Here is a 13,733-nt window from a genome sequence, read left to right as displayed (position 1 = left end):
TACGGAGGCAACACCTTACACATTTATCATTTTTATTAAGCACTTCTACGATCATTTGGTTCAAAGGAATGCAACTGTTAAGTACAGAAGAGCATACCTTACAATATCCATCCATCCATCCATTATCTGAACCCACTTATCCTGAACAGGGTCGCAGGGGGGCTGGAGCCTATCCCAGCATACATTGGGCGAAAGGCAGGAATACACCCTGGATGGGTCGCCAGTCCATCACAGGGCACACACACCATTCACTCACACACTCATACCTATGGGCAATTTAGACTCTCCAATCAGCCTAACATGCATGTCTTTGGACTGTGGGAGGAAACCGGAGTACCCGGAGGAAACCCACGCAGACACGGGGAGAACATGCAAACTCCGCACAGAGAGGCCCCGGCCGACGGGGATTCGAACCCAGGACCTCCTTGCTGTGAGGCGGCAGTGCTACCCACTGCACCATCCGTGCCGCCACCTTACAATAGATTTCCAGAAATATTTGACATGTGCAAGCTTTTCTCATTATGCAATTTTTACTAGTCAAAATAAACCATAGCTTGCATGTAACGTTATTTGGTATTTACAGAAAACGTGCACATTGAGTGAACCATGTCAGGCCAATGGCTGTTATGACCTACAGTATGTAAGCAGAATATCGGTATGATGACTGTGTGTGGGTAGGGCATACAAGTAGGAATGTTTTAGTGTCAAAGTTCATGTTTCGAAGTGAACATCCTTAATGCAGTCAAAACAACGTCCATTCAAGTTTGTGAAAGAGACAAACAAGTCTTCAGATCCAACGTCCAATTCATAGGTCACCCAGTTGACACGGATGACAACAGGCCTCTTGTTTAGAAACGTGTCTCCAACAGGCCATTTCAAGCCGAGATGATGACGATGAAGCTATAAAAATCGAATGGTACACCATTACAACACATCGAGCAAATGGGACACATTGCCCTACCTGTTAATAAAGGTACAGAAAGATGCATCCTGTAATACGAGCACATACAGTGAAGACACACAAACAGTGCATTATGTACAATGCATTTAAGAGGAAAACAAAAGGCAAGTACTCTGTTAAAATAATGCTGGAATTATTTTTTTTTTATGATCAAGTAACGGACACATAAATATTTGGTTTTTCCTAATATTTCTCTGTGTGTCTAAGAAAACAGCTAAGTTGAGTAAATTTATACTGCTCCATCTACAGTAAGATGGCCAGCTCACTAATTTGAGTTGTTGCATGTGGATATAGCATGTACATGAAGACAATTATATACAAAAGCCGTCTGTGCCAACACTCTAAAAAACAAAATACGAACTCCAACTTTTCCCGACCAAGTTTGTCATTTTGGCCTCCTACATCCACCCTTTTAGCCCTACAGGAAGTGTGAACTTTGAACCACGCTGGAACATCTTTACCTTCACAAGCATCCCGTCATTACAGTGCCAGACGATGCCCTCCACTTTGCCCTCTGCACAGCCCTGAAACCAATCCGTCAACTGCTGGTAGTGCACTGCTGGAGCGTTTCGGATGCGAATGATCCCATGTGGCACAAGAACATGGATGGGTTGTTTTTTACAGCCCAGCCCTGCAGATACAGAACATAAAAATGCTGCAGTACTTGATCAATTACAAGACATACAAAACATTTTTTTTTTTTTCAATATCAATCACAAAAATATACTTTTTTCCCTATCTAAAAGTGTGAACGAATGCAGATCCCTTTATTTGCACACAAATACAGGTTCTTTCAGTGCCGTGGTGTTGTTTTCAGTTTTCATTCTTTGCATATAAGTTCATTATAATGTGCTGTACCGTAAGGATTGGCGTTGACGTTGGTTCCGATGAGTTCTAACGTTTGCTCGAGAAGCTCTGAAAGCGGAACAGCGGCTACTTCCAACAGCTCGCTGTCATCTGAGCCGGGCCTCAGAACTAGAGCTATCCCAGCGTCATAATTCACCACCGATGAATGCCAGCAGTACTGCTTGTTGTTTTTCTCCACTGGAACCCAACCTAGCAGATACAAAATACTGTTCAGAGGGATCCCACTGCTATGGCCACTTTGTCCTTCTGAGTGCTTTATTCATCAACAGTCCTTTATTTCTTTTCCTGAACGATCATCATGAGTTCAGCAGACACTGAAATTACAGTAACAAAGAAATCCATTGTTCCATTAAATCCACTGAACAAAGTAAATGGCGCACCATGGGCACTACCGCCAATGTTGTATTGTCTTTTCCATCCTACAACCATGCCAGAATAGTAATAATTAAGTACGGCACATAAATGTAGTGTGATCTCTCGGAGTGTTACATACCTGGAATGTGGCCATTTTCATCAGGCACGGGCTGACCATTGTGGTGTTGTACGCCATGCGCTGGAATCCATGAATCCGGAACATTCCTGAAGTCCTCCTCCACATTCCAAGTGAATTCTGTATTCAATACCAATATTGAAGTTACTAGTTGTAAAAAAAAATTTTTTTTTAATATAAAATAAAAGTCCCTCATTATTGTCACATCACAAACCAGCAAAATTAATACAGTACCTTTGCAGCTTTTGCGAGAGTGATGAAACTTTTTAAATCTCTTATCAGCTTGCTTGTTTGGTTTCCTATCTAACCGAGCCCAGAGATATGGCTCTCCTGCAGGAATATAAAATAAAATGTACATTACATTTCACACTTAATTTATATGCACTGCATTGATAGCAAGCTATACTTAATTCTGCAGATTAACCTTGCTGTTGAGGACATAAAGATTTAGTTTAAAATATGGTTTTAATATTTGTTGCCTTTTCTAGCTTCATTTTTAATGTATAAAGATATATCCATATTTGTAACCATACTACTTTTTGGCTTGCTTGTATACCAAGGAGTTTTTCAGGGTATACTAAAAAATGTTTTATACAAGATTAACAAAACAGCAAAACAAATATTGCTATGCTTTATCTTTTGATCCAAGCAGCAGGAATCAGGTACGCTTTGCCTAAAATAATTTGACCTTATTCATAACATTTTATCATCATGCTTATCTTCTTTTGTTTATCATAGGACAGGAAGACCTGCAGAACCAGCTACAGCCAGCAGATCTGGAACAGGTACAACTACATGTCTGGGACCCGCAAGGTCGGTGGTTCGATTCCCGATGTAGCCAAGGCCCTTAACCCTGCATTGCACCAGGGGAGGATTGTCTCCTGCTTAGTCTAATCAACTGTCACTTTAGATAAAAAAGCGTCAGCTAAATGACATGTAATGTAATGTGCATGGCCTATGTTTCAGAGTTTATCTTTTAGCTAGACGTGTTGTTAGGAGACTTAATGAATATAAACAATGTAGAAATTACTGGCTAACTCACCGTTATATAAAGACACGTAACAGCAGGTTCCATCAAGCTTTTCTGTGGCGAGGGCGCAGTCAATATTTGATTCGAGTGCCCTCGGGTTCACGTTTTCTGTTGCTACAACCTGGAATTGCTAAATATAAAGAAAACGTCATATTAACAACGCCATGTATACGTGGTGGTAACTGGCATCCAGATGTCACTCTGCGACAGTCATGGCAACACAAGTTGGTCTCAAAGTACATTTTCGGCTTTCTAATTCTATAACATTAAGCCGCTGCTGCTGTCGCTACAAACTGGATATAAAATATTGGAGATTTCAACGACAAATTTAATGTTACGGTAGATTTGTCGTGACGCTATCAGCTAGAGCAGGTGTTGTGGAGCAGCATCACTAATGCAGATAGTCACGCCAACTGCTTAAAATAATATGAAGGATCCTGTGCGATGCTATTGAGATCAGGCAGTGTAATCACTATTAACACAGCATGCAACACGTCAACGAACTTGCTTCATTGAAACATTCAGGCAGCAATTCCGAAAATACGACAAGCAATATTGTTCTGAGATAATAAGTCATACATTAGCGTGTATTTCGGTTATTAACGAGTTAGCACATTACTAACCTGACAGTCGCGTTTTCTCGATGGCTCCTCTTTCACCTCCGTCAAAAACACACATGGCATCTTTTGTTGGACTGAACCAAGGCGACGCATTATGTCAGGTAAACCGAGTTGACGACAAAGGGACAGCGACTATTAATGTATCAGTATTTTCGTGCTTAGCAATACTGCCATTTGAATGCAACCATTTTCAAAAGACCATTTCCGGGATTAGCTGCAAACGCGGACCACTGACATGGAAGTGCATTTCGGGATTTGTAGTCTTCTACCGCGTGTATTCACTGTGCTCACTAGCCGATTAAAAAAAAAAAGGCAAGATCAGTTTTACATCTCGAACCTCCGTGTTCATGTTCTATAAGCATGTATTTCCAAGAAGTGCTTTGTTTACAGTTAAACAACAAACGTCTTTAGAACTATGTTACGTCAAATTAATAGAATAATCATGCTGGAGGAAATGTATAGTGTGCGTGTGTCCTATGATGTAGGTTGATGTTGCAAATATCTGTAGGCTATCCCTGAACTTGTACTTGTGCATTCACCCATAATGCCACACGTTATTGCTGTGCTCAGGGCTTGCAAATGTTTGACATTGCTAGGAAAACATTCAATACAATCAGATGCCTCCTGAGACATTTATGATTACAAGTTGTCTTCAACAAATCTCTCTTTGAGATATAAGGTCAAACCATCACAACAGGATGTCAGGAGCACATTCCAATAACATTTGTTGTGATAGGATCCCTTGGATCATAGACACATCTCCTTATGACTATTCTCCCTGCAAGTAATTTTTCAGTTAATTGATTATCACCTTGGTTTGTCTCTCTGTTGCATATTGGAATTTCCCACACAATGACAAATTACGCAGATTGCAACTGAGAGAGGTTAAAACCTTTTCTTTTTTTATCACTTATGACTAATTTTGAAACACCAGGGGTCAGTATTGTCTTATCAGTAAAAGCCACATGTGGCGTAAATGTCGCCACCCCTCTATTTCGTTATTTAAGCATTTCAATTCTTGGAGTGATTATGTTGACAAATTAAATCAAACAGATCTGTGCAACTCCCTGCATAATCCCTGCACATCAGGGATTCATAGGTCTAATAGTTGTATTTAAAAAATAATATATTAATGCATATAATCTACATGATTTGTAATAATATTGTGCATGAAACTACCTTGGCCTAACCTGATGATAGAATATATATATAGTATATTAGTAGTTCATGAAGTGACCATATATAAATACGAAATATAATCAAGTGAATAACAGATATCTGTGTTTTGTTATCTATAATTCATTAGATAATATTTGTAAAAGATATTAGTTATTGATGGTAAATGGTTGGCATTTATATAGCGCCTTTATCCAAAGCGCTGTACAATTGATGCTTCTCATTCACCCATTCATACACCGACTCACACACCAACGGCGATTGGCTGTCATGCAAGGCGCCAACCAGCTCGTCAGGAGCATTTGGGGGTTAGGTGTCTTGCTCAGAGACACTTCGACACAGCCTGGGCAGGGGATCGAATCGGCAACCCTCCGACTGCCAGACGACTGCTCTTACTATCTGAGCCATGTCTAACAGCTGTGCTATAGGATTGATATTAGAAATCCCCAAGATTGACTTTTATACAAGATTACCTGTTATTGGTTTATTCTGGAACTGAAAGATTATGACCCAAAAAAATTGTTGATATCATATTAATCAAATATTATTATTAGTAATAGTATTATAAATTATGTTCTGCATTTCTATTCAGTTTCTATTGGAATCACCAATTATGACTCTCCCAAAGTTAGCACTCTACCAATGGACCATGCAAGGAGCTCTTCAGTAAAAGCACTCACACTAATCAGATACATGTTCCCACATGTCAGAGACTATTTTAAACTCCACTGCCCACAAAGCACCACAGGAGAGGTAGCATTGTTTGAAGGAAAGACATCTCTCACATCACCTCGTAGGCTGTGAGCATGTTGCATATTTTTGGAGGAACAAATGCAATTTGTATCCTGAGCAACCATGACAAATTCAAATTCACCCAACTCTGGCTAACCGTTTCTCAACACTGCTGCTCAACATTCCTGGTCATCATCAGCTAATGATATTGCCAGAGCTGAAACCTATAATTTAATGCAGGGGTGTCAAATTTAAGTCCTAGGAGGCAATAGTATCTTTTCATATTTGTAGTTTCTTTTCAAACAGCAGCCAGATAAGGCCTCGAAAACAAGGTGTGTTAACTCTTTGGCCAATCAATGATAAATTAATCACTGAAATCCATCAGATTTTGCAACCCTCCAGGACTGGATTCTAACACCTGTGCTATAGGATGTTCTGGGTATCTTGCAGACAGAATGGCATTTTCGGGCAGCCCAACCTTTGTAGTGTAGGGGTTAAAAATGGGTCTGGTCCAGTCATTTAAGGATTTCTGCACATTTGTGGCATGGTGATACAGTATGCTAACATATTTAAGGGGACTGAAAAGTCTGCCACCAGGAAACTGGTAAAACATAGATCCAGCCATGCCTCAATATCAATATCAATATTCTTTGTAGGGGGTTATTACAAGAAAAGAAAAAAAAGTTAAATATTTCACAGACGCATCAACACAAAGCTACTACAGTACCAATATTATATATATATATATTCAACATAACAATAGACAGTCATGAGGCAATTATTCTACCACTGTTCTTCAGGTTATATTTGCAAATCAAAGGTATTTTGGCAAACGTGATATAAAATAGACCACACAAATGCACACACAACGCACTAAACACTTTTAAATTGTTAAAAGCCTCATAGAGGATTTGCATTAATTTCTCCAACTAACCATGCATGCATTTTTTGTTTCCATGTCATGAACCATGCAACAAAAATCCCACTCTCATATATCACTTGAAGTGATATCAGTCACCAAGCATTAGTAGTGAGCATGTGTTCAATATCTACTGGCCTAAACTCAGACACAGCCCTTTTCCATCTCAAAAATACTAGCAAAGACACAAATAACCCCATCAGTCTGTGAGTATGAAAATGAACGGAAAGTTTAAGGATATGAATACTCCTGTTATGCAGATATCCTTCATGCGCTGTTGTGTTCACTTTAAGATAAAGGAGACGCTAATCCAGTTTATTGTTTATCATAACCCAGGCATTTACCATGTACCTGTGCAGTTGGTACTTCAGGGACTTGCCAAACATCCCATCAAAAGCCAGTTCCTAATTTTGAGGTGCTCATCAGTCATTTTACTCGCTTAGGGAATGCACAGGAACAAGATCAAAGCTGCCTGTCACTTAAAGGGAATGGACTGTCACCCAGTGTTCCTCTGGGTTCTTCTAATTGGGAGAACTTTAACGAAGGTCATTTGTATTCATCAGTTTTGAAAAATATACCTCCAGGCACCTGAGTCACTCATCAGAAGTGTCATTACATTGCGGTGCAGAGGTTTTTTTCCCTTTCTTTTCACAGCCCTGAGCCCATGAACTGTTTGCTGTGATCTTTAGAGAGAGGTAATTTTTCATGTTCACATGGTCATAGCCCTGCAGAGAGGGCCTCCAGAGGCACCACCTATAAAGTATATGTGTAGATTGTTCCATAAAAAACATTTCAAGACCTTTCTTTGTACACAACACTGCTCAGAGAGCTGTCCAATACTATATTTGTATTCCTGGCCACTTTGTTCCAAAACTGCTCAATACTTCTAAAATGTAATTGAATCATTTGAAATGCATCTGTTACCACAGAGTAATTAAAGTATAACCTATGCATCTCTGTTCTCTTGACATAAGGTAGTCTTACATTTAAAACCTCTTCCTGTAGGGAAATGCAGATCTCTGAGTATACCTTAGAAGAATTAACCCTTGATATGGGTAATGTATTCACTTCTGGTGAATGCACGGTTAATGCATCCTTTTGTCCACTCCACTCCAGTGGAGTTTGATGTTTATAACACACATTTATTTCATTCATTTCTTGTCCGAAACTGTGTTGTGATGGACTGGTGTGTCAATGCCAAATGCAAATGTAAAACAGCAATGTACAGTAATTGGAGGTGTGTGGTGTACCAGTATACACATACAGTATAGTGACTGACTTTTTCACTAGTATATATGCATGTTTCACTAGTATACACCTGTACACAGATATCGGTAAGATAGGCTCTTTAGCTGGGTCATGAATCCATTGAAAGGATGGACCAGAGGCACTCACGCCCAAGTTTTCTCTCCACATGAGCAACATGTACTTGCTAATGCACGTATTCTCTCATTACGAGTATAGATTTTTAAAATATGTAACCTCTACTGTGTCTCCTGCCACAAGAGAGGTTATAACACAAAGGTTAAATTAGCTTTTGTCAGTTCTGCAGCATTTTGGGATTCTATTCATAGAGACCCAACTAATCCCATTTGTGTTATAAACACATATCCGCATATTAGAAATGACAAAGAACCGAAGAAAGCTTTTAATAAAATGCTAGACAGCCTTAACCAAAGTTCAGCAATTCAGCATTCAAATATTAAATACAAGTTACAAAGCATGGTGTTAAGGAGAGTGTTCAGGAGAAGCACTGCACTGAAGTTAATCCTTCATTTGTCCTATAATGAAAAACATTGAGGATTGCAGGATGACATCTGTAAGGAATACCCCACACTGTGAACACATATAATGCCCTGTGCAAATCTCAGCAGCAGGGTGTGCATTATACAAGCAAATGTATCTGCGCTGTTGGCTTCAGTGTTGGCATCATGCCACGTTAAGCTCTGCCGTATGTGAATGTATTTTTATATCTTTCGGTTACATAAGCCTTTATTGTTTTTATTTTAAGGTACAAATCTCAGATATTATATTTAAGATTGGCCCTTAGGTTTATCAAAATAAAATTAAAAGGCACAGCCTCTTTGTTGCCATGAACGCTGATAAAAATGTATCAGCATTCATGATATTTTAAGCTATGTGCTTCAGAAAAAAAATGACCCAATCAAATCTGATGACCATTTAATTCATTTTAGCATCATTCAAAGACAAAAGTTGTCAGTAAGCACAATGCAATTTGAAGCAGTAATCTCTCCTTCATGCTCTGTATAAATCATGTTTCCCTATTTAATTGAGGAGCAGTGCTGTCATATTGATCAGTGGGGAAGTGTTGTGTAACTCATTATCTCCAATTACGACATTGGTTCTCTCTGTGTTAGTCCTACTCCTTAAAATATAGATGTACGTCCAACATGCACTTAATCTAGCCAGCAGCATCTGCCAGGTTTGTGCATTCACGCCTGCAGTCTGCCAGCATCCTGTTGGTTTCGCCTTCCAGGTCTTCTCTGGGCTGGTAATAGAAAATCTATGTGATGCAAAAATGGCTATTTCTTAACAGAGATCTGGCCTTGTGTAGGCTGGATCAGAATGTTAACAAATAGGGGGAAATTGCCTGCAGCTATCAACATGAATTCTACTGCCACTTTCAAAGGATAAATAAAAATTAAACTACTGAAATTGGACTTGAAATTGGAGGAAATTGTGCTTCTGTCAGATTTCATACATATTAATATTCACAAGATAAAACTATTTTTATAATTGCCATTATGTCTCTATTTTAAGTTGTACAGACAAAATTTGGAGAACTTATTTGTAGACTGCCTAGAAGTTATCAGCACAACTGAGCACACAGGTCTTTGATGTGACAAGATAATTAACAGAAACTGACCAATTTCCCCACAGTTTTGTGTCAGGGAAAAGGGTAGAGTATAAATAACTTCATAAGCTTCATAAGTTTTTCTTGAGTTTTTACTGAACAGTCAATCTTTTTTAGATTATGTTTCCATTGTGCTAATTTGGAACAGTATAAAAATATAATATGCAACATTTTGCATTTGTATAGACAGAACAACAGACATCATAAACAGATACATTTGAGCTCTCAGGTTGGGTGTCCACCTGGAGCTCTGCCTCTCAGTCCTTGGCAGTACTGATCCTGTGGTTAAGAGTCCAGGAGGCTGATGTATGATTGGTCATAGTTTGGCCCATGGAGGGAGGATTTTAGCTGGCAGCGAATCCCTGCTGCTTCATACATCAGTAGCTCCTCCAGGTGATTGGGAACCTGCGATCTGTCTGTAACGGCTGCATACGCTCTGCACTCCTCAGGCACATTCACAGTGCAGCTCAGCTGGTTGGCGGGGAAAAGAAGTGGCCAGCTGGCTGCAAATTCCTTGAAAAAGGCCTGCTAGTCTGTGTCTTCCGGAACTGACAGAGGATGGTTCATCAACAAAACAGGTTTCCAAATGTGATTGGGCATTCTAAATTGGGGAATGTAGCAAAGATATGGATAAAATGTTGCTGGATGAGACGCACAAGGAGAAGCCCTACTCCTACGCTTCGACTAGCTCAGTACATTTTGTGTACCCACTTGCAAGTTAAATATAGCTCAAGCCCAAATTCTACAGAAGGAATCGATGTCCCTCTGTCTCTTTCTTTCTCAGAATGAATGTTTTTCACAAATCAGTAGTGTATAATACAGAATGCATATATTTGATATACTATACTATTAAACTATAACTACAATGTGACTAAAATATACATGTTAAGCATTTTGTCACCAGTGACTGTAAATATATTTGGCTTTACTTTTTTCCCCTCCTTTTCTTAACTCAGATACTTTTTTTGGGTTAGAGATGTTCGATACAGTTTGAACAGTTTGAAACACAAACATAACAATCATGAGAGTTGAAGAAAGTGTAATTGCCTCAATTGTGTTTGAAGTGCAATGACTTTGCTGAAAGTGAATCTTTTCCCAGTCCCCCTGTCGAGAAACTCTCCAGATCACAGCTCCAACCCATTTCAGTCAGCCATCAGGCTAAATGGCAGAGACATTTCTGAGGGTTCGGCATCAGTTCTGCTGTCTGTCTGGGGACCGAGAAATGTCAGGAAGCAGACAGATTTTTTTCTCTTTTTGTAAGACCAGAGACATGTCTCAGGAATTGCTGTCAGGTCGATGGAGAATTTCTCCATTAAATACAGCCGGGCCTTGATATAAAACACTACAGCCGAGGCAACACCTCTATTTCCCTGAAACGTGCGTCAGTTCAGATTTAAGGAGAGCACCTGCATCTCCACTTCTGGGTGGAACCATCTGCAATTGCATAGAAACAGCAGATAATTATCAAACCAGAGCATATTTATACAAACTATTGTTGAAAATAAGAGAAACATTAATGCTTCCTATTGGCACCAAGTGATATATTCTGTGAGCAAATGTGACATTTTGAGGAAGGAATGTGCCTGCTGTACAAATCTTATATTAATCTGCTTTAGAATGACTACTGATTTGCAGTGGACTTGGTATGCCCAACGAAGCTCTTGGTTTATGATATCTTCCGTCTGGAAAGTCACACGTAGTTCATGGAAGTGGAAAGTGCTGTCTCAAGGTCATGAAATGCCTCTCAGGGTTCAGACTGGTGACTCTGAAGCCTATGACATAGTGAGTGTCATGCTCATCAAACCACTGGATACCTACAGAATAGGGACATGTCATCTTGATCAAGCAAATAATTTAACATGATCACTCAACCGTGTTCTCACGGTGAGCGACTAAGTTGATGGGTTGCTTAAGTGTACAAGGGAGGGTCCAGAGCTTACCGTTGTTTCCTCTTCGTGGTCTCGTGCAGCTACATTTTTAAATATAGAAATAATGACATAAAACAATGCATATTTTTTGCCACATAGCCTATCCTCTAGACTTTATGGTTATTTTGTGACACTGATAATTATTATTTGTTCTGCCATCTCACTAGCTAGCTCTCTCTATCTCTCTCAGCTAACTAGTGATATTTCTCAATAAATATTTATCTGCTATAGCTAATATTTAACAGCTAGCTAGCAAACTATCTCTCTCTAGTTAGCTACAACTAGCTGGTGACCAACTTTTGTTGCTCAGTTGCTGGCCATCGCTCAACTTCATTAAAAAAAAAAATGGATTTCCGGGAATTGGTCGACCAAAAATCGCTCACTGTGAGAACACAAGGTCAGTACCAGTAAGTAAAAAACTTACACCAGCCTTGACTTCTTGCATGTGTTTGTGCATGCCTGCGTACATGTGTACGCAGTAATCCTTTCTGTTGTTTTGTATATGAAAGACGCAAAGATAGGATTGCAGTCACAAATGCACCTACTTTAGGTTAGTACTATATTTCACTAGGCCTTGCAGGTATACATGGTTTTACATGGTAGATATACCATCCCACCCCTGGCAAAAATTATGGAATCAGCACACTTAGAGGATGTTCATCCAGTTTTGTACTTCATAGCAAATAAACAAGTCACAGATCTGACACAAAGCTTAACATTCTGGCTCCATGAAACATACCTCAAACAAATTAGATTAAAATATTTTAATTAATTACATACTTTTTTCCAGATCAAGTAGAGGAAAGAATTATGGAATCACTCAATGTTGAGTAGAAAATTATGAAATCACTTTGTAATTTGTTTTCTAAAACAAATAGTCTGAATGTGCAAATTAGTCTGCAGAGTGTTTGCAGACCTTATGAGCTGTTGGACTTGGCTAATTATAGGGAAACATGCCTCCAAGAAGAGAACTGTCAATTGAAACAATAGAAAGAATGATGAAACTACTTGAAGACGGAAATCCAACACGGAGTGTGGCAAAAGATGTTGGTTGTTCCCAGTAAGCTGTATTTAAAATTTGGTTCAAGTATGAACTAAATGGGGTTATAAAAGGAAAACATACAGGTCGACCACAGAAGAAATGAAAAACAAATGGGCGGAAACAAGAGTCAATGTTTGTGACAGAACTGTAAGAAATCGGCTGAATGAAATGGGATTTACATACAGAAAAGCCAAACGAAAACCAACACTAACACCTAAACGGAAGAAAGCAAGGTTGCAGTGGGCTAAAGGGAAGAAATCATGGAGTGTGGATGGTTGGATGAAAGTGATATTCAGTGATGAATCACAAATCTGCAATGGCAAAAGCGATGATGCTGGAGCTTTTGTCTGGTGCCATTCCAGTGAAACATACAAAGATAACTGTCTGAAGAAAACAAGCAAATTTCCACAGTCATTTATGATATGGGGTTACATGTCAGGTAAAGGACCAGGGGATATGGCAATCATTACCTCAACAGTCAATGCACAGGTGTACACTGAAATTTTGGACACTTTTCTCATTCCATCGATAGAAAATAGGTTTGGTGATGAGGAAGTCATTTTTCAGGATGACAATGCATCTTGCCACAGAGCAAAGAGTGTTGAAGCTTTTCTTCAGGAAAAGCATATCAACTCAATGATATGGCCAGCAAACAGTCCAGATTTTAATCCGATTGAAAATTTATGGTGGAAATAAAAAAAAATGGTCCATGACAAGACTCCATCCTGAAAAGCTGATCTGTCAACCGCTATTCGAGAAAGTTGGAACCAGCTTGATGGAGAATATTGTTTTTCATTAGTGCAGTCCATGCCTCGAAGAATTCAGACCATCATAAAAGCCTGAGGAGGAGCAACAAAGTACTAATTGTTTTTTTTTTTGTTGAGGATTCCATAATTTTTTCCTCAACACTGAGTGATTCCACTCTACTTGATCTGGAAAAAAATATCCTATTAGTTAAAATAAATGCATTTAATTTATTTGAGCTATGTTTCACCAAGCCAGAATTTGTTTTGTGTCAGATCTGTGATTTGTTTATTTGCTATGAAGTAAAAAAGCTGGATGAACATCCTCTAAGTGTGCTGATTCCATCATT

The 13,733-nt window shown here is 39.1% G+C and overlaps 1 protein-coding gene across 1 annotated transcript; it reads right to left on the bottom strand.

Annotated features, from left to right (window-relative positions):
• Positions 1 to 15: 15 nt before the first annotated feature.
• rlig1 (RNA 5'-phosphate and 3'-OH ligase 1) lies at positions 16 to 4,179 on the bottom strand. The gene is made up of 7 exons (XM_061252271.1): positions 3,972 to 4,179; positions 3,361 to 3,478; positions 2,553 to 2,648; positions 2,322 to 2,438; positions 1,820 to 2,017; positions 1,423 to 1,592; positions 16 to 900 (listed from the first exon to the last, which is right to left on the bottom strand). Exons 1-7 carry the CDS (start codon positions 4,059 to 4,061, stop codon positions 712 to 714), a joined length of 978 nt encoding a protein of 325 aa, XP_061108255.1. The 5' UTR covers positions 4,062 to 4,179; the 3' UTR covers positions 16 to 711.
• Between the last annotated feature and the right edge of the window lie 9,554 nt (positions 4,180 to 13,733).

Source organism: Conger conger, chromosome 8, assembly GCF_963514075.1.
Source record: "Conger conger chromosome 8, fConCon1.1, whole genome shotgun sequence".
Taxonomy (NCBI): domain Eukaryota; kingdom Metazoa; phylum Chordata; class Actinopteri; order Anguilliformes; family Congridae; genus Conger; species Conger conger.
Note: the sequence above shows the minus strand (reverse complement) of the source record. Positions and strands in the feature narration are given on the sequence as shown.

What these genes read in the sequence shown, in the direction of transcription:
- rlig1 (XM_061252271.1), bottom strand. Translation starts at nt 4,061, where the DNA reads ATGCGTCGCCTTGGTTCAGTCCAACAAAAGATGCCATGTGTGTTTTTG. An exon ending in CGAGAAAACGCGACTGTCAG is followed by an intron (nt 3,479 to 3,971) that starts GTTAGTAATGTG and finishes CTTTATATTTAG; the next exon opens with CAATTCCAGGTTGTAGCAAC. An exon ending in TTACGTGTCTTTATATAACG is followed by an intron (nt 2,649 to 3,360) that starts GTGAGTTAGCCA and finishes ATATTCCTGCAG; the next exon opens with GAGAGCCATATCTCTGGGCT.